The 19261-nt window shown below is 36.8% G+C and overlaps 2 protein-coding genes across 4 annotated transcripts; one reads left to right on the top strand and one right to left on the bottom strand.

Annotated features, from left to right (window-relative positions):
* Positions 1 to 1197: 1197 nt before the first annotated feature.
* fkbp5 (FKBP prolyl isomerase 5) lies at positions 1198 to 11188 on the bottom strand. Of its 2 annotated transcripts, none has more exons than XM_079461231.1 (11): positions 10817 to 11188; positions 7781 to 7913; positions 6920 to 7064; positions 5460 to 5602; positions 5010 to 5124; positions 4756 to 4912; positions 4071 to 4161; positions 3512 to 3595; positions 3212 to 3397; positions 2891 to 3130; positions 1198 to 2246 (listed from the first exon to the last, which is right to left on the bottom strand). In XM_079461231.1, exons 1-11 carry the CDS (start codon positions 10858 to 10860, stop codon positions 2151 to 2153), a joined length of 1434 nt encoding a protein of 477 aa, XP_079317357.1. In that variant the 5' UTR covers positions 10861 to 11188; the 3' UTR covers positions 1198 to 2150. The 2 variants fall into 2 exon arrangements, with proteins under 2 accessions (XP_079317357.1, XP_079317358.1); XM_079461232.1 differs by having other exon boundaries at positions 10899 to 11031.
* A 3670-nt stretch (positions 11189 to 14858) lies between these two features.
* On the top strand, positions 14859 to 19053 carry srsf3a (serine and arginine rich splicing factor 3a). 2 transcript variants are annotated; one of them, XM_079460900.1, is made up of 7 exons: positions 14859 to 15112; positions 16175 to 16216; positions 16366 to 16576; positions 16735 to 16869; positions 18137 to 18175; positions 18505 to 18591; positions 18680 to 19053. In XM_079460900.1, the coding sequence occupies exons 2-7, from the start codon at positions 16210 to 16212 to the stop codon at positions 18705 to 18707; spliced, it is 507 nt and encodes a 168-aa protein (XP_079317026.1). In that variant the 5' UTR covers positions 14859 to 15112; positions 16175 to 16209; the 3' UTR covers positions 18708 to 19053. The 2 variants fall into 2 exon arrangements, with proteins under 2 accessions (XP_079317026.1, XP_079317027.1); XM_079460901.1 differs by lacking the exon at positions 14859 to 15112 and adding an exon at positions 15589 to 15684.
* The last annotated feature ends 208 nt before the right edge of the window (positions 19054 to 19261 follow it).

Here is a 19261-nt window from a genome sequence, read left to right as displayed (position 1 = left end):
TACACAAAAAGCTTATATAAGATTTATTAAACTGGTAGGCCTAGTGAAATTGTTAATGTAAAGGCTCCGGATTCAATTTGTTAGATGGTGTGGCATGGGTTGTCATCAGAGAGATGTCCAGTAAGATACAGTAGCAAAATTGTATTATGTTGCCTCAATGTAATTATTAATGTCATTGGAATGACAGGATTGCAAGTGTAGTTCACTGTATTATCGTGACAATGAAATACATCTAATCACACAATAGCCTACACTATATGACTATACGTACTGATATACTGCAAGCAGCGATACAGGGCCAAGCCCCCCTTAGGCCCCTCAAGTGTTGCGCAGAGCCCTGTGAGCGAAAAGGGCAGAAACGGAAAATCCATGATGATGAAATAGGGAAGAAAAGATGAAAACAAACTCGTAGCGCACAATTCACACACAAGCGCGGAACACACCCACAGCTAGAATCGGATGCTTTCAGAGCTTCAAGCATCGATATAGGCCCATCCCCGAAGGGTCTGAAATAACACAGTAGAGCATAAGTAACAGAAACACAGTGGATATAGTTGGATATAATTTTTGTATAGTAATGCAGAGCAAGTTACTTACGGTAAGAAGAGTTTAATATGAGAAAGATAAAATGTCACAGGCAATGTCAACTTTGAATAGGTATTTCTCAAAACATCGCCCCAGAAATAAGTGTGGCTCGGTCCAAAGATCATTCAAGCGGAGCTAGATGAAAAAGTTCAAAAGTTAGTTTTGAACTGCTGGTGGCGCTATAGAGTGAGTGCTAGGGCCCCAATAATTGGTCAACGGACTATAGAGGACCATCACTACGAGTGTGCCAAATTTCCTCATTTTCCTATGTACGGTTCACAGGGCTGCCATAGACTCCCACTGGAGAAAAAGAATACCAACAGAAGCAGTAGTGGCCATAGCCCCTAATAAGTCATCTGAATAGTTTAAAAAAAATCGGTATATTTTTCTGTATATGATGTGTTCTTATATACTGTATTTTGTGTAAAATGCATTTCATATGGTTCGGTTTTATGAACGTGCCTCCACTAAAATTACACTGTATATGTTAAGTAGTTGTTATAGATTCTGATTTGTGAATGTCACAGAAACGGAGTTTGAACAGTCTGTTGTCTTTTATTTTTAAATATTTATTGACAGGCCAGCTGTAATGCATCAAACTTTAAACACAAAAGTTGTTAACAAACCATTTATTATTATTATTTCAAATGTCTGAAACATGGGGAACATAGTGAAAAAACATGCAAACCACACTAGATAGTATTTCAACAAATTAACAAGTGGATTTCGACAGGACAATTATTTGAAATATTCCTTTCTTTTCAAAAGATTTGTCAAAAAGCATCGGAGCCCCGAAGCTTCAAAGTGTTAACGGAACTCAGTTAAAAAATAAAGGCATTGAACTTCAGTCAAAGATTACAGGTTCAAACTAACCTGTTGAAATATATTCCCAAATCTAGGATGTTCCCAGAATGCATGCACTCACAAGTATCAAAACTGTATGCTTGGATGTAGACCTTCAAGCGTTCAGCTTGGAGAGCTGCAAATTAGGTTTTCCCAGTGGGGAAGATTGCACTTCTAAATCCAGCTATCCACTACGGTCACCTGCATCTATATATCATACACACTTATACAAATATAATACAAAAAACATCAAGTCTCCAGTAGACGCCTCACCACTGCAAATTTCAACCCCAATCTGATTATGCACAACGTCAATGCATTTATATTGAATACTATACAGCACAAGTTAAGGTACTTAGTTGTATTCAAGTCTATAATGAAATATATCAAAACGTATATCACATTAATGCAGCTGATGAATGCCTTTTTAGAGCTGAGGCGTGCACCTTCGAGGTTTACAGATGGTTACAGAATTGTGCGCTTTGGTGGTTTTTTGTAGGAATGTCATTGAGGTTTGTAGCTCTTCAGTGCCAATAAACCTTTATAAGAATCAGATTCTCCAACATTTGTTGTTACAGTCATAGGATACTGAGGTCGTAGGTCAAAGTGCGTATTGGCTGGTCCTCACCCCTACTGTTGCCTCTCGTGGCTTAAACGAGGAAGGGCCAGCCATCTCCCAGCCTGACCTTCTTACTGGGGTCTACCGGGTAGCATCGGAGGCCTTATGGGCCATCCTCACTCAAACACGGTCTCTTGAGACTCTGCTTATTTTGATCAGAATGTCCGCTGTCCTCTTTCTTCCTTTTCAATTTGACCACCTACAAGCAGAGACAAACATACAAGACCAATTCATTTTATGATAAGACATGTCGGCTACAAAATAAAGTTATCAATTTATATTTATCATCTAATTTGCTGCCATTCTATTGTTTGATTCACTACCAAACCTTTTTAATTTTTGATATTTCGATTTTTGTAATAACACCAAATATTCTATCTAAAAATGATTTCTGCCTGTACTATTTCTGCTGCTTTAATTCGATGCAATATTTACATTTTATTTACAAAGGCAGTACATTTCAATGATAACGTTTGTACACACCTACTTATTATTTAGCACATTCACATTCAGTCACAGTTTAGAGAAATATTAAGTAGGTGCATTAAATTCAAAATCAAGTTATTTATATGATAAAACTATACGAATTATAGTTTTAAGTGTGTTAATGTGTGACAACACACAACAGATTTATCTGACTTTAGCCTACATCAAATTGTCAATGAGCTTTACCGCAAGTCTGAGCCTCTCGGTTAAGCTTTGTCGAGTACAACAAAGATTGTTCCAGTAAAGAATTTTCACTGGATAAAGCACGTACCAATATTGCATTTCTCAAAATTCCTCTTTGAAATAATTGGTCAAGAATAAATCTTTTCCATCTGGACCTTGCGACAGTTTGCTTACCTTGGCGTCGTGTTCTGCAAACCTCTGGAACATGTTTGCATAGATAATCTTATCTCGCTCGTTGTGCTCGCGGATCTTGCGCTGACAGACGGCGATCTGACTACGGGCAGCGCGGTTGCAGGGATTGACCTGCAACACCTGCCTGAAGTCCTCGAGCGCCATGCTGAACTCGTTCCGCAACAGACGCGCTTCACCGCGCCGATATAGAGCTTTCTCGTTGTCTGGGTCCAGCTCCATCACCTAGCAACAGAAACAAGTCTTTTAACAACCGTGTCAAATTGAAACCTGGTATCTATGTTTGTGTGCTGAATGAGACATTACCTTGTTGCAGTTTTCCACAGTCTGAGAGTACTCCCGCAAACGCAGGCAGCACAGGCCGAGATTAAGATGGGCCACTAACAGCAGGGATTGAATGGCCTGTAGCTGCTCCGTTCCTGACCCACACTCCATCTCCAACCAGGTAACAATCTGTTGGTACTGAATTACAGCATGGCTGTACCGTCCAGCCTGAATAAATAGTATAAAGAGAGCTGTCAATCACCTGCCATCATAATAATAGCCTATCGTGTATGACACATTTAAAGGGACGGTTCACCCAAAATGTCAAATAATACTACAAACCTTGAAATACTGTGTCCCCTTCTGTTTGACCAAATCCGCACGTTCAAGTTTCTCTTCAAGGTCCATTTCCCAGGATTCTTTGGACTGTGGAAACGTAAGAGAAATTGTCAGTTTGGTAAGCTTGCTTTCAGGCAAACCTGTAATTTGACCATTAGAGGGCGCACTTGATCTGTATTTTGGGTTTTCTTCTGTTTATGTTTCTAGATATTTGTTTAAAACTGAAAACTAAATAACTTAAATGATCCCGTGTTATATTTTATTGTTATAAAGAAAAACACTATAGTCAAATATTTAGAAAAAAGATTCTTTCTTAATATGTGCTATTTCCTCTTTCGTCTTAAAGACAGCTGGCATTGAGTTTGAGCAGAACATGATGATTCATGTAATCCCATATGATTTGAGAATATAGCAAAGAGCATCTTGCGAGCTTCAATAGAAGCCGAAATATCTGTCATTATGTGCAAGAGTTTGTTCGTATTTGATTAGTGATCTTAAAATATAATGTATTTTTTATTGACTTAAAATCTTAATTTTTTTTGTTTTATGATGTAAATCTGACCTTTTTAAAGTCTTTAAGTGTGACCTCGTATAACAGTTCTGCATTTGATCCAATGTTATATTCTGGCTTGCCATCTTTGCCATAACCATACCTGCAAATCATAAAAAAATGTAAGACAGGAAGAGCATGTAAGATTATCATGAGCACAGTTACGGTTGATGATTTCGATTTACATATGGTCCAAAATTAGTCTTATTACATTACACAGCAGAGGTTATGTAGGCTAGTACATATAAGATAGTAGTATTTAAACGTATTAACAAATATGAATAGTAAGCTACAAAATTAAGTGGATATGAAAAAGGCGCAACACTAAAACAATGAAATAATTGTCTAAGCAACATACTTGTGATTGTATTGAACAAATGACCATAACATAAAGTGTTACAATTTAAAAACAAAAATAAAATATTGTGTATCATGCAGGGACTTTTAGGAAATGTCCAGCTATTTTTCCTGTAATTGTAATAATGATTTAGGCTACCTAGAAGTATGCATACCTATTTTCTTGTTAAATATAAATGTTCACTTTTTTGTTTTTAAAATTAATGTTTTCAGCCAAAAGTATTTTTCAATAAAATAATTTAAAAAAAATATATAGTGAGGTTAATCAGTTAGCCAGTAAACTGTTCCTACTGCAGAAGTTTTACATGATTCCATTAAAATTGCTAACAAGTTTGCTTACTTGGGTTTTAAGTATAGCAGGCAGCATTCCCCCTTTTGCATTTTTTCCATGGCCCTGTCCACTCCGAGTTGTATACCTGCTTCCACCGATTCACCCACCACAAATGTGACATCACGAGACTCAAACAAACAGCCTCCGCACCAGCCCTGTAAGTGTACTGAAGAACAGAGCTGATGTAGTCCAGACCAATATTTTATCCAAGAGATATCACGAATAACAAAAATGCATTGTAAAAATGTAAAATTCTGAATTACCATGGACTGTCGCCCCATCATTCGGATTGTTATAGCCTTCACCTTTAACCTTTATTCTCCTAACAATTCCACCATCTTCTGTTAGCTCCTCCCCTCTGAAGCTAAGCAGCTCAATCTAATTGTGTGAAGAGAAAGGATTGTATTTTGAAACATGCTCTGGATCTATATCACCGTATACAGTACAACAAGGATTTTCAATGACATTTCTAGAGGGCTACTGTCCTGCTGTTTAGTTCAAACCCTTATCTTGCACACCTGTCATTTTAAAGCAGTCCTTAAGAGCTTGGGATGGAGTTAGACTGTGCCACTCTATGAAATTAATAATTCTGCACGACAGAGATACATATATCTAAAATACAGCCTACAATTTATATTAGATATTGTTTCTCTATGTAAATCTTTAAGAAAAGTTTATCCATTAATGGATCTGCATTTACTTGTTGTACCTACCTCAAACACAAGTGTGGCATTAGGAGGAACCTTTGGGGGGCTGCCAGAAGAACCATATGCGTATTCAGGTTTACAGAGCAGCAAGCACACCTCTCCCTTCTGCATGGAACACACGCCAATGTCCCACGCCTTGATAACCTGACCTTTATGAATTAACCAAACGTCACTTCATAAAAAATCAATCTGTAAATGTCATACTATTACAGAGAATTCGGCAAGGCATGGCAGTTTGCTTTGTAACTCTAATTGGATTCATTAACATCCTTTCCTCATCAAACACAAAATGTCTTCTTGAAAAAAGTACAGCAAATAACAGGAATGGCGCCTATCCAAACTTCAACAATTAAGTTAGTTAACAATTAAAGGGGTGATTCGCCGGAATACGTGTTTTGCAAAAATTTGTCGGAACAAAAGATGTATTTTATCTAGAAGCGAATGCTCACCCAGAACTGTCTGAAACGCCGCGTGTAACCACACCCTGGCGAATCTACGTCAGTTTGTAACACGATTTGACTAAGACCGCCCAAATCTAAATGCAAGAAAGGTGTGCGGTCTTGTAAATCTCATTGAACCGGAGCCGGCGCAGCCAAGTCGCGGAGACTATGTGTGTTTCGTTGTGAAATAAAATCCTCTTTGTTCGCTCTGCCAAAAGACGATACAACAATGCAGAGCATTTCACCAATGATTGCTTTACAAATCTGGGAGAGATCAAGACCGGCTATGCACGGAAGCTTTTGTGAGGCAATTCCAACAGTTAAATCTCTGCAAGGACTTTCTGGCGCTTCAGATTCGCAGCCTGTAAGTATATTTTCATTGTAAAAGACTCTGTTACGGACTAACGCGAGTTGAGTTTGATGTTGTTGTTTCTTTGTGCTATCTGAAAATGCAGAGTGGCGGAGCAAAGAGGAGATACAAACATGCACGGTATGTGGAAAATACAGCGTTTTTAGCTGTCAAATCGTGTATACACATTGTATTCCATCTAAAGCAAACAATAATATTCGTTTCAGCCTTGTCAAATAAATCTCTTATTAAATGGCAACAATACACAACATTAAACAGGTAGTTCAGTGACAGTCATTTACTTTAAGCGTTTGCTCTAAGCTAAGGAAATGTATAATGTTGCCATAACTTGCCAATGCTTAAATGATGAATGAGAAAATTATAAGTCTCTTCTGGTACAGTGCTAATAAATCATGTAGGCTAACACCATGGCAGTGTAATGAACAATAATAACATATTACTTTTTGTATAATTCTTTGCCATTGTTTTTGAAAATATGTCGGTTACGGTACTATTCATCAATATTAAGAATACAATCCATGATTTAGTTTTTAGTAATTGCTGTAAACCGACATATATCTTTCTTGCAACACATTGCTCTATTGTTCTCTAAGAACACGTAGAAAACTAAAAACAAATAAAGGATTTTTATGAAAGAAATCTATGGAATCGGTTACCTTTTCCCAAATTGAAAACAAAAGGTTCCTTGCGGTCAAGGCTGGAGTCAAACTTCTTTCCATTGAGTAGCCTGCCTGTGTAGTGGACACACACCTTATCCCCAATCATCGGCTTTTCTCCCTCCACACCATGCTGTTTCACAATCTTTAATGGGAGAAAAAAGTTATAATATTTATTTAGATTTAATTATACAATGGATTATTCTGAAGATAAAGTACATAGTGCCAAAATAATATAAAATGTTCTTTATTTAAACGAGTCAATGTACCAATATATTATAGTGAATTTTTTGTAATATAGTGAATTTTGAAATGATTATATATAACACAATCTTGTGTTTATAATAGGTTTTATATTATATTTAAGGCAAGGTCCAAAAGACTAACATCAAATTGAGAATGGATTTTTTTTTTTAAACAATAAAATGAGGATTTTGCAAGCAAAGAAATGCTGGTCTAAAATGACTAAATATTCATAATTTTGCCAATTAAACTTTCATTGATGCTTTATGGGAGATTATCATATCATATCATGTTTAAGAGATGGTTAGAGAGATCCATTCTGGATTAAATGCTATTCTAATTAAACTCAATGTTTTAATAAGAGGACATTCTGTAAAACACTGAAATTCGTGTAAATTACTCTATTCTACTCAAAATGTTTTAAACAATTATTTAATAATTATTTTAGCCCTTAAATATATATTTTACATTACAAAATAATGCAAAAGTCATGCATCTTTACAGTGACTTTTGGACCTCACTGTATAATTCATAAAAAACAAAATATATGAAATTATATTTATAATTATAGCTAATAGTTGTTTATAGAGTTATGGTAATAACTGGAGACTGGATTACCTTACATACTCCACTGTCCCTGTTTGGAGTTACATCAGTGCCTTTAGAGGTAATGGCAGCACTTGGGCACTGGTTACTGGACAAAATATCCTCTAAAGATGACATTTCATCACTCGTACATACCAGTGTTCCCCTGAAAAACAAACATACAGTGTTTAACTAAGAATCTCAGATAACTCACACAAACTTATTAGGGAAATATCGAAGGGCATTGCTAACATTCAAATGTTCCCTTGTGTTTGGGGCATACACAGATCAAATACTTAAATCCTAAATATACATAAAAAAAATATCTTTTAACCTTTATATTATCTCTAAACCATGAACACTTTCTACATAATGTATAAGGATGAAACCCAGTACATTCACATTAAATATAGTAGTGTCCGCATATGTGTGCACATGTGCGACTTTGTGTTTTGGTAATGTGAACTAAACAAGTTTGTTTTTTTCCTAGAAACATTGACAATTGGTACCGTTCCATGTGTGTGGATATAATGTATGTGTGTGTGAGTTTGGTGTATGTGTATTACAGTACACACGAAAGCTTGTGAACGTGCGCCGCAGAACACTATGTTCCTTTTATTCAGAGCTCCTGGCACACGTTCATATTCTGAAGAAAGATGTCTTGTGAGATTTATGTCAGTAAACCTAGTAAAAAGACATCAGAACCAAGCAGGGAACATTCAGTGCGGTCCACTATACTTGCGCCGTGATACGTTGATGACTCAAGGCTCTGAATAAGAGATCTTAATTTTTATCCACACACACAATTAAGGTTACAGGAAACTGTCAAGTGAAGATCCTGATATATATAGCCAGATATAGCAGTAACATATCTATATGAAGACTAAAAATGTATGTTGTTTTTGGCTCTTCACTTAAAAGCTGCCTGCTCTAGACAAAAACTGATCTTGAATTGGAATGTTTAAAACAAAATATGTGGCAAAGACATTGTATCACTATCATATCATTTCAAGTAAAATGTACTCATTGATATAAATATTTACCCTAACTGTAAGCAAGAAGGTCACGGAACTTGAAAGATGAAAAAGTTAAAATGAAGAGTGTGCAGAAATAGAGCTTTCTCTTTCACATTCTCAAAGCAATTCCCATTAACATTAAAGTAAGCTTTGGGTCAAGATCTAAATGAAATGTTGAAGTAAACTGGCCAGCATGTAAGACAGTAAGCTAAAAAAAACACTAACACATGCTGCGTTGTTTCGACCCATTAGGTATGGACAAACCCAACCATTGGTTTAAATGAACTTAGATGTCCTTATCTGACCCATGCAACCCTAGGTTAATTTAAACCCAACAGATGGATTGGTCCATATCTTACCCAAACATGGTTATTTTTACTACATAATAATCACAATTATAGCCTTTTTTTAACTTAATGTATCTATTTACCTATTTCTGACCTTAGACCATATGCACATTAATCCAAAATCTTTCTGACAATACTTCAACAAACTTTCTTGCACTTTCCTTTAACATTTATTATGGAGCAATATATTAAAACATTAACCATAAGACTTATTAGGATAATGTACACTATTTTAGAAATATGTCTCACTATATGTTCTCACTATAGACCTTATATGGTTCTCCATCTCAAATGATGTCTGCGTGTTTCTCTACTTTAGGTCTGTCTTCGTGGTCAGTTGACCAAGTATCTGTTTCTGGTCTGTTTGTCTACCTTTGTCTCTTCCTGGTTATATTCATAACTTTCCAGCCAGTTGTCCCTAAGTCTTATGTTGTTTTTGATTGACTTGATTGAAGGTGGTGTGACTTTGCCGAGCTCTAATTGGAGTTACATCTCAGATGTCCGCAGTGTGGTGAGATTGCAACAGGCATTCCTGTCGCAAAGATGAGCGTTCAGCCACAGTTGACTCATTCCATCCTTGAACATTGTGTCCGCAGTGAAATACACCGTGTACTCACACAGATTCCTTGTTAATCACCCTGTCACACACCTAATCTTTTTCTCTAAAACATATATTTAAATTATTTAAAAAATAATTAGGGATATTTGTCCAAAAATGAAGAAGTGTCTGTCTTAAAAGCAGCTTCTTACGCTGAAGTCTAAGGAAAAGCACCAGACATCCTTCTAATATTCCAGATAAATGTATATTTAGAAAAATGTGTTTTTCTGCTGCTGATTCTTTAATTATTGCATCTGGTTCCTCCCAAATCTACGTGGCAACAGCTATGTCTAAAAGGGACTTGTGAAAGACAAATCCACTCCAAATTCAAATTAATGTTACGACATGAGCTCAATTGTATAAAGCTATTGTTCACAAGCAAGGTGCACTTAAACAAGTTTTAAGCCATTTCTGGTCAGTGATGAAACGGGAACGTGAAACAGCATCCTTCACTTCTAAGAAAAACCTCCGGACCAGCTCCTCGGGGCATTGCAAATTAAACATCAAAATTGAAGAAGGAACACAACACATTATCAATCAATTAACCAACCTTCTCATTTTACATCACGAGCACTTAAAGCAAGAGTCCCTATGGTTTTCATGAATTAATGAAAATGTCTGAGAAGATGAAAAGAAAATGTAAATTCAACATAAAAGAATATAATATATCATATAAAAGATCATATATGTTATATATTATTACATATAACTGGAATCGTTTCTTTCAGAAAATTAGAAAAGGATGGTTACCATGTCTTCTCAGTTTCGTACAGTCTGTACAATCTGACACGTTCAGACTATAATGAACAGCAGCACATTACAGAACAACGTGCAAATTATACTACTGTTTTCTTCAACAGTATATATTCAGATATTATCATAAGAGTTTTAAATACGTTTTGAAAGAAAAGTGGCCCATTAATTGTAGACTTTTATCAACAAATATTTTACCTGAAGCACTGGTCTTTTACCATGACGAGCATAGATTGTGTTTATTAAAACCACCCTGCGTTCTATAGCATCAACACTTTATCTATGGAAAGATGTTTTAACTGTAAAAACGTGCGCGGTGGATGAAAATGTAAATAAGCTTAAAACGCCGACTTACAATATTTCCCTTTTGTTGCTCGTTCCTTTCATGTGTTTCACCATATATCCGTCCGTACGTGTGTAACTTTAGATAGTCTTACCGGCAAACACAACCTGTGCCTCGCGGCTTACAGGGAAATGAGCCCGCCCTCTCCGCGCGAGAGTACTAGATGTTCTACCGGCAGTATTTTGCACTTCTGCACAACATTAATGATCGACACGCTACGCCTCTACGAGACATTTGGCCGGGGAAATGAAATGATGAAAGAAGGAGGAGTAAACGCGGGGGGGGGGCGTTGTAGTGTAAAAATTAAAGGCAGGCCTTGGAAACTGTCCACAAAGTAACACAATGTTCCGGCTGTACTGTAGCTCGCGCTGATGAGAACACAGTGTCCTAGTAGACACCCTGACCCGTAACCCGTTGTGTGCTGACTGAACAGCTCACGTTGGGAACAGCATGTACAACCGCACAGAGCACAGCGATACGCCGAAAGAACAACACGAATATATTAAGTTGTAAGCGAGTTTATAGGGGCTGTTACCCCTTGATAAAGCGAATAAATGTTTTACGATTAAACTCACTTTTACAAAATTGACAGACACGGAAAATGTTTTTATACCCTAGGGCATGTTTGTATAACCTATATCTTGAATTGTTTTAATTTGTATGTTAATTAAATAGTTTTCTTTTTTACGCAGTCGTTTTTAAATGTAACCCATGCGGCAAGTCATCCATTAAATGTAAATACGTCTTTTAATAACATAAATTACTATATTTACAGATTATAAAAGCAAATAGCTTGTTCGTGTCCTTTGGACGTCCTTTCTTACCTTAAAAATGAAAGTAAACCGCTTTTGCACGCAGATGGTAAAAATGAGCTAATAAAGTATTTGAAATTCACATATCGTGTCCAGTTACTTTCTCATGTGGTAAGTAGCGGTGCAACAAGCGGGATAATGTAGCCTAGCACCCAATGTTATCGCGAAATAAACCCCTTCAGTGTTATACAAGATCTTCCCGTCGGGTCCTGGTCACTCTGTCGGGGCTTATTTCTGATAACAACCGGCTGCCTGTACATTATCCCTTATATAAGGATCTAAGTCGATATAATGATATCATCAAGCATTCCAACGGGCCTTGTAATAATTAAGTTATGGGGCATTAGGTTAAAATCTTCTCAAATCAGAATTTCTATCATTAAATAACAAGAACTGACAATGTGTAATAAATGCACTTTCCTTAAATTTGTAACTGTTTGACATCTTCCAAATATTGATTTTTTTCAACATTGTTTTACTTGGATTGTACATTTAACCAGTACAATCCAACTCAGGATGGCTCATTGAATAACGCCATTTCGTGTTACGTGCCTCAAAATGCTTTCTTAGAATGGAATGGTAACATAATGTTCCCAACCCACTCACGAGAGCAACAAGAGGTGTCATCGTGATAACAATAGGTGATTGTTGGCATTTAAATGTTTCCCTTTTCAAGCCTGGTTCTTTAAAACAATCATTTCAGATGGACAGTTAATCCAGGAACATAATGTGAGAACAGATGAGCTCTGGCCATTAAAGAATATGCCAACACAGGATAACTGATTAATTTGATCTCGGTGCTTTTAAGAAAACAGTTTATAAAAAAACATTCATGCTGAAGTTTCAAGTGTGCTTGAAGTTAAAGTCACTGAACTTCTTAGTGAAGCATGGAGTAGAACTTAATGTTGCCTCAGTTTGGTATCTTAGCAGCACGGAACATAGACTGTGAAACTGCTCAGTATGGAAGGCACAAGCAAACAAGTGGGGCATTTGAGGATAAGGATTCAGACCAACATGACTGAATAAGGTGCAAGTAGGGACACTCTCATGCATGACCTTTTGGTGTTCCAGAGCTGTTATAATAATCTTTATAATCAATTACATAAAAAACATGCATTTTTTTATCATTATTATTTTATGAAGCTATAACACATCTATTCATTTCACCAAATGAAATATAAATTACATCATAAGCAAAAGTTCAAAACAACACCTGGGACTCATCTTGTTTTCAATAGAATATGTTGGTGGAGATGATATCACTCTTGACTGAGTTATTCGGGGTGAAGACAATCATAAGATGGTGACATTTTACTTTTTTGTCAGCATACACATCATAGATTAAAGTGGGTACCAGCTAAACAAAATTCTTTAGTATGTTGTACAAGCATGAACAGTGAAGAGTTCCTATAGAAACGGCATATTACTTCACATATGGGTGATTAGACCTTAGCGGTTAGCAGAAATGGGAATTATATGAATCATCTACACCTATCAGTCATGAACTGTTATTTGTTGACAAGAAAAACTGATCAAGTCTGACTCACAAAACACATACATGCAGATGTGTAAAGAATGATGGGAAATCTGGGTTGTTTTACAGAATACGTACTTGCAGTAGGCTTATATCTTGCTGTTAATATAGCCTAAATATAAATTTATATAAATACAATGTACAATGTACAAATTAGGAAGATTTAAGACATTTGTTATACACTAAATGTTGTTTAGCCTATTGTATTAACGTTATGACAAAAGTGGATATTCACAAAAGTAACTTTAATTGAACAAGACAAGATCTGTGGGGGAATCATGTCAGCTGCGCGTGCATCGGTCTCGCATCTCTCAAGCAGGAGCTCCGGAAGCATAAGAGAGGAGCGACAACAGAGAAGGGCGAGAGAGATCCAGGCCTGGTCGCGCCGTTCCCCCATGGCTCTCGTCCCACCCTGCTCACCAAAAAGACGTTATGCTGATAATTGTATAACATAGCATGCAATACAATGCATGTAATATTTGGATAAAAGCCTCTGCTTAATGAACAACTAATGTTCTGGTTAATGGAATGTTACATAGGCACATTGCATTCTGGGATGCAATAGTCTCACAATGGCCTTTGTAGTATTGCATAATATCTTAAGTGCAGTGGGTCCAGTGGATATTTCATGCAAACAAAAAAGTGGATGCTGTGCACAGTATACATACTGTCATGTAAAAGAAGTATGACATTATTAGTATATTATTCTGCACATTTATCTTTGCAACTGAATTAGATTGACCATCTCTACAAAATCCCACTGTGCATCAAAATGACACAATACTTTCCCATGCTTAGACAGAGACACTTAGTTTTTTATTATCTGTAAGGTAGTATTTCTATTTTGTATGGAACCTTGACAACAAAAATACTTCTGTACGACTGCTAAAATATACATATTTATTTATCTATATTGTAATATAGTTCTGATAATTATGCCCCTAAACAGCACATAAAAAGAAAACCTGATTGATCACAGTACGTTGCTCATTCCGGTGAGAATGTGTTGCTCAGTATGTTTATCCTGTCTAATTGGGCCGTGCTTGGCATGTTTACGTCACAAATAGCACCCAACCTTTTGCCTCCCAGGACTAGTCCCTCATAAACCAATCAAAATTCCTTAAACAGATATGTAATAAAAATATCATATTATTATAAGAATATCATTCACATTTTACCTGGTGTCATTGCTATAATTTGTAACGAAAAATTTGAACAAAGCAAAAGTTTCTTCACTTCTAACAAGTGTAACTTTTACAAAAACAAAAGTTTGAATTGTGTCTGTATACCAACTCCTAACCTGAATATCAGCAGAATATTAATAAAGTTCTACCTTGCAAGAAATAAAATGTATTAATCATGTGATTAATATAATTAGTATAAAATCATATAATTTTAAATACTTTTTGGGCTAACGTGCTATACATGTTATCTACCATGTTACATTTGAAACCAAACAGATAATGTGACATTTAAACTTTATCATTTGAAAACAAAACCAGCTTTTCTTTTCTATCCTTTCTGATCCTTATGGTGTAAGGTGTTAAAAATCTAAATCCATACAAAGTGTACTTGCTGTTTAATATATGGAATTTAGTCAGTGTCATGTCAAGTATGTGTCTTTCAGTATGCATGCAGTATATGGTTTAATAGAGAGCGTGAGGGCGGGTTCATGGAAGGCTAACCAGTCATCAGGAAGTGAAACAGAACAGAATGTGCAGTACTAATCTGGGCAACAAAAAAACATTCTGTGCTGTGTGTGGTAACGCAAATTCCCACTCGCAAACAAATACACATTCAACATTAGCATATGGGAAGTAGGCTAAATATTGCTTTCTCAAATGTGTACTGTTTAAACATCAGCGTAATAATTGAAAGAAAACACAAATTGCATTGGTAAACTGGGAAAGTCATAAGAGAGAGATGGATGTAACTGACTTGCACAGTGAGACAAAAATAAAGGTAGTGTAATGCTCTTTATTTCAGTAGGAGGCATTTGTGTTGCATAACTCTTATGGTGTTTGCTTAATCCACAAAGGGGTGAACTTTTGGCACCAAGATTTTCATGAGTTGTTGGGTTTGCTACTACTATGACCCTTTTTACACTAATTAAAATGGTTCACTTATTACAGCTCGAATACTTCCACGGTAAAATACTTTGGAATCCATAACCTGAATACACAAATAGGCTATAAAGTATATTTTTGTCTTAACTAATACATTTATTTTCATTGTTCCCAGAATTATAGGCCTATATAACAGTGGTATAAACGTTATTAATGTGGACAAAGATTAGCAATCCTAAAATATATATTTCACGAGTCTGAATATTTAAAAGCCTCGAATACGAGTAGTTATAAGCGCGAAGGCTGTTTGAAAACCAGTCGTCCTCGGCCATTTCGCGCGAGAATCTTTCTGTGACGTCGCATGTTGTTTGCGGAAACCGGAAATCCCTACACTTTTCAATTTGCGCTCGAGAGCCCCAATAGTGGTGTTAGCGGGTTAGCATCAATCGCGTGTTTTGGATTTTGCCGGTAAGATTTTTTAAATACATTTCTTTGGGAGAAACGTACGTTGTATTGCAGTTATGCTGTTGGTTCTGTTTATTTAACTAACTAATCGTGGTTTATTTCTCATGGTTGAGCCTTTTCTTTTTTCCATATAGCTCTCCCTTGCAGGCCTTTAACCCTTAGCCTGTTAGCTTCATCTGCACTAACAAATCTATTACTAACCGGTGCTTTTAAATAATAGGAAAAAAAACTTCCAGTTTCGCGTAACTTATTATGTTATTGATAACATTTTAGTCTTAGCTTAGATAACGTTTGCCTGTACCTACGTTATCGCCTATGAATAATTCAGAACTGCCCGTTAGTGTTTTCATTGTTTTAGCTTCTACCTAAGTATTGAACTATTTTTAACAATTTGTGTTGAATCAGGTTCGTACTGTAAATTAAAAAAAACGCAGATATTACTATAATTGCTTCTGTCAGCTTACTCTCAAAACAACGTTTTTATTTCATGCAGGCTTTTTCTACTGTGAACTTTGGACCAGTGTAGACATGGGAGGCAAGTCCTTATTTTTGCAAAAAACAACATTTGAAATGCGTTAAGCCTTTTTTATTCTCTGGGTGTGGTTTAATTTGAGTTATGAATATTCTTGCCATTGCAGCACTATTGTGATAATCTAAGCTCGTTTTCCCCTCCTGTTTGCATAGATCCTGCTTTACAAAGGGACTGCCCCCTGGATTGTAAGGTCTATGTTGGCAATCTGGGCAACAGCGGTAACAAAAATGAGTTGGAGAGAGCGTTTGGATATTATGGTCCTCTGAGAAGCGTATGGGTTGCCAGAAATCCTCCTGGCTTTGCTTTTGTGGAGTTTGAAGATACACGAGATGCAAGCGATGCTGTGAGAGAGCTTGATGGAAGGTAAAAAGCATTTTTTTATTTATCTGTTCTCTTGAACGGGGATTGTAATGAACAAGCAAACACACATTAAAGAATGGCATTTGTGTACTAAAACTTTTGAATGAAAATAAATTATTTGTGTTCCACGAACAATGAAATTCAAATGGCATCTGTTTCAGGACAATTTGTGGTTGTCGGGTGCGAGTTGAAATGTCCAGCGGTGAAAAACGTTCAAGGTATCGAGGACCACCACCGTCTTGGAATCGTCGCCCACGTGATGATAATAGACGCCGCAGTCCAGCCCCAAGACGCCGGTACAGCTTTTCTGTCTGCTCTCCGTGAACATTTAGTGAGCCAGATGTCTTGATCATAATAATCCTATGCCTAAACTCAATCACTGCGAGCTCTGAGGTGGGTGGGGTAATAAGCATAGGTGTGGAGTTTGAAGAAAACCTCATCTTGTCATAAATTTGGCTGATCTGTTCGACCACAAAACCCTCTTGGCACTCTGCTTGCCCTGATATGTTCACAGGTTTTGTGTCTCAGGGTAGATTAGACATATGCTGCATTCCCAAAGCAAAGCCTCATGACCTCTGCTTTAAATTGTTGCGTTTTGAACAGGGTTATTCATTACCTTGAACTTTAGTGGCAGATGTGCAGTGGCATAATTCGGTAGTCTTCTCATTGTTTGGGTTTTGTGTCATTTATATCTCTATTAATGAAGCTGACCCCAACCCCCCTTTCAGAGACCTCACCAAGCCTCTTCTCATCTACCTCTGAGTCAATCAACTAGCCCTCTTTCAGCATCATGTGAACAACATGCACCAATCGGCTCACATGATCCAAGCATGGCCACCAGCCCATTGGTTCCTGAGCATGCCTCTCTCAGGCTCCTTCGCCTCCTCCAACGTTAACCTGATCGGCAAACCCAACCGAGCCACACTTACCAGTCAGCGGGTTTTATGCCCTACCAAATGTCTACATGACAACATATCCTCAGCAGTCCTCATCTAACTGACATCTTCAGCCACCTACTGTATAGCTGTCAACAATGTTAACATCTAGCAACCATCTGGCAAAATCTCCCCGCAAATTACGCCCTCCTGACCAGCACTCAGCTTCACTGCATCATAACTAGCTTGTTGAAAACCAATCAAAATAGTAAGTTAAGCTTTTAATGACATTTTAATTTTTTTATTTTTGGTGGTTTTGAGGTGTGACCTTGTCCGTCATGGTAACAGTATCCAAAGAGTGAGTTTTTTAAAACTATACATTAACATCCCTCTGAGTATCAGTAGGTTTTCTGCTGAAATCGTTTTGATCAGGGCAGTTACCGTGAAGATATGCTGAATTAAAGTGCAAACTACAATGGCTCATAGGTAGTTAAAAGTGAATGTTTAGTTGAATGGTAATGATTGGTAGAACAAGCATCGATGGTCAAATAATATCTTTACTCAAACGGAAAATTCAGTTTTAATTGTCATTACGTAGCCCCTTGTGAGTTCTTGAAGGCTCTTTGGTCTAAAAAAATACTTGATAACTGACTTTTGACTTGTTGTCCTTTATTGTTGCTATACCTAGGTCTCCCAGGAGGCGGAGCTTCAGTCGTAGTCGGAGCAGGTGAGTTAAAGGGTTCTCAACAAAATAACATGTTATTGGTCATGCTTTCTAAGCAAGGTATAACTATTATTATAACTATTCACACTTGGTCTTTGGTGTTTTTAACCTTAAATATAAAATTTATGCACAACTCGGACATTAATTGATGGGTTGTACAGAGGTTGCAATTGTTCTTCTAAATTTGGGTTTACCTGGCAAGCTATTGAGATTTTTATTCCCATTTTTCAAGCCTCATTAGCAGCCATATACCTTAACTTGCAATACGAACAAAGAACCTGGACATAAAGTAGCACAAACAACATTTATGCATATTAAGTTTGTTTTCATAGGTCCCTTTCCAGAGAGAGGAGACGAGAGAGGTCTTTATCTCAAGATAGAAACTTTAAACCTTCTAGGTCTTTCTCAAGGTCACGCAGGTACGTTTACACTTGTGTATTGTTACGTAATCGCATAGATACTGTGTTTACAGTGGTGTTTACATGACTCGTCTTTTATCTTTTCCAGCCGGTCACGATCTAATGGCCGGAAGTGAGGTGGGTCACAGCAGCCCTGTTGGGTAAAGCATGTACGTATACGTGCCCTCTCAACATAATAGGATGATGGAAAAGAATGATGGATGCGTTTTTCTTTTTTTTTTGCTCATGAAGTCTTTTAAAATGTATTTTTTCCCTTAGTATTTTTGAGTATCATTTTTCTCCTTAAGATACGTGTCCTTCAGTGGGTGGCAAGGTCTTTATCTTGCCTTAATGTCTGGACTGTCATTTTAAGCTTTTGAGGCAGTGAAGAGTGAGCGGAATAACTCTGTCTGACTTAGATGTTGAAACCAGTTTTGTATGCTTTTTGTTTGTACTATCATTAAACAAAAGTTCTGCACTCTTTTCCCTGTGTGACTTTTTTTTCCACTTACAGACACATGTTTCAGTATGCCTTTCATCATAATAGTCCCATGTCTGTTTCAGTGTGTTCAAGTCTTTAAGTACCCAGACAGCGATCCAAAACGTAATAGTTTAGTTGATATTCTCATTTTAACATTTTATTTAGTCTTATTGTAACAACAACCTGTCCTATTTAATGCGTGCATTGAAT

The sequence above is a fragment of the Barbatula barbatula genome, assembly GCF_947034865.1.
Source record: "Barbatula barbatula genome assembly, chromosome: 7".
Classification (NCBI taxonomy): Eukaryota; Metazoa; Chordata; class Actinopteri; order Cypriniformes; family Nemacheilidae; genus Barbatula; species Barbatula barbatula.
The sequence above is the reverse complement of the archived record's forward strand: the minus strand, read 5'-3'. Positions and strand labels throughout refer to the sequence as shown.

What these genes read in the sequence shown, in the direction of transcription:
- srsf3a (XM_079460900.1), top strand. An exon ending in GTGAGAGAGCTTGATGGAAG is followed by an intron (nt 16,577 to 16,734) that starts GTAAAAAGCATT and finishes CATCTGTTTCAG; the next exon opens with GACAATTTGTGGTTGTCGGG. An exon ending in TTCAGTCGTAGTCGGAGCAG is followed by an intron (nt 18,176 to 18,504) that starts GTGAGTTAAAGG and finishes TTGTTTTCATAG; the next exon opens with GTCCCTTTCCAGAGAGAGGA.
- fkbp5 (XM_079461231.1), bottom strand. Translation starts at nt 10,860, where the DNA reads ATGGTGAAACACATGAAAGGAACGAGCAACAAAAGGGAAATATT. An exon ending in ATGCCACACTTGTGTTTGAG is followed by an intron (nt 5,125 to 5,459) that starts GTAGGTACAACA and finishes TCACACAATTAG; the next exon opens with ATTGAGCTGCTTAGCTTCAG. An exon ending in TTGCAGAACACGACGCCAAG is followed by an intron (nt 2,247 to 2,890) that starts GTAAGCAAACTG and finishes CTCTGCTTGTAG; the next exon opens with GTGGTCAAATTGAAAAGGAA.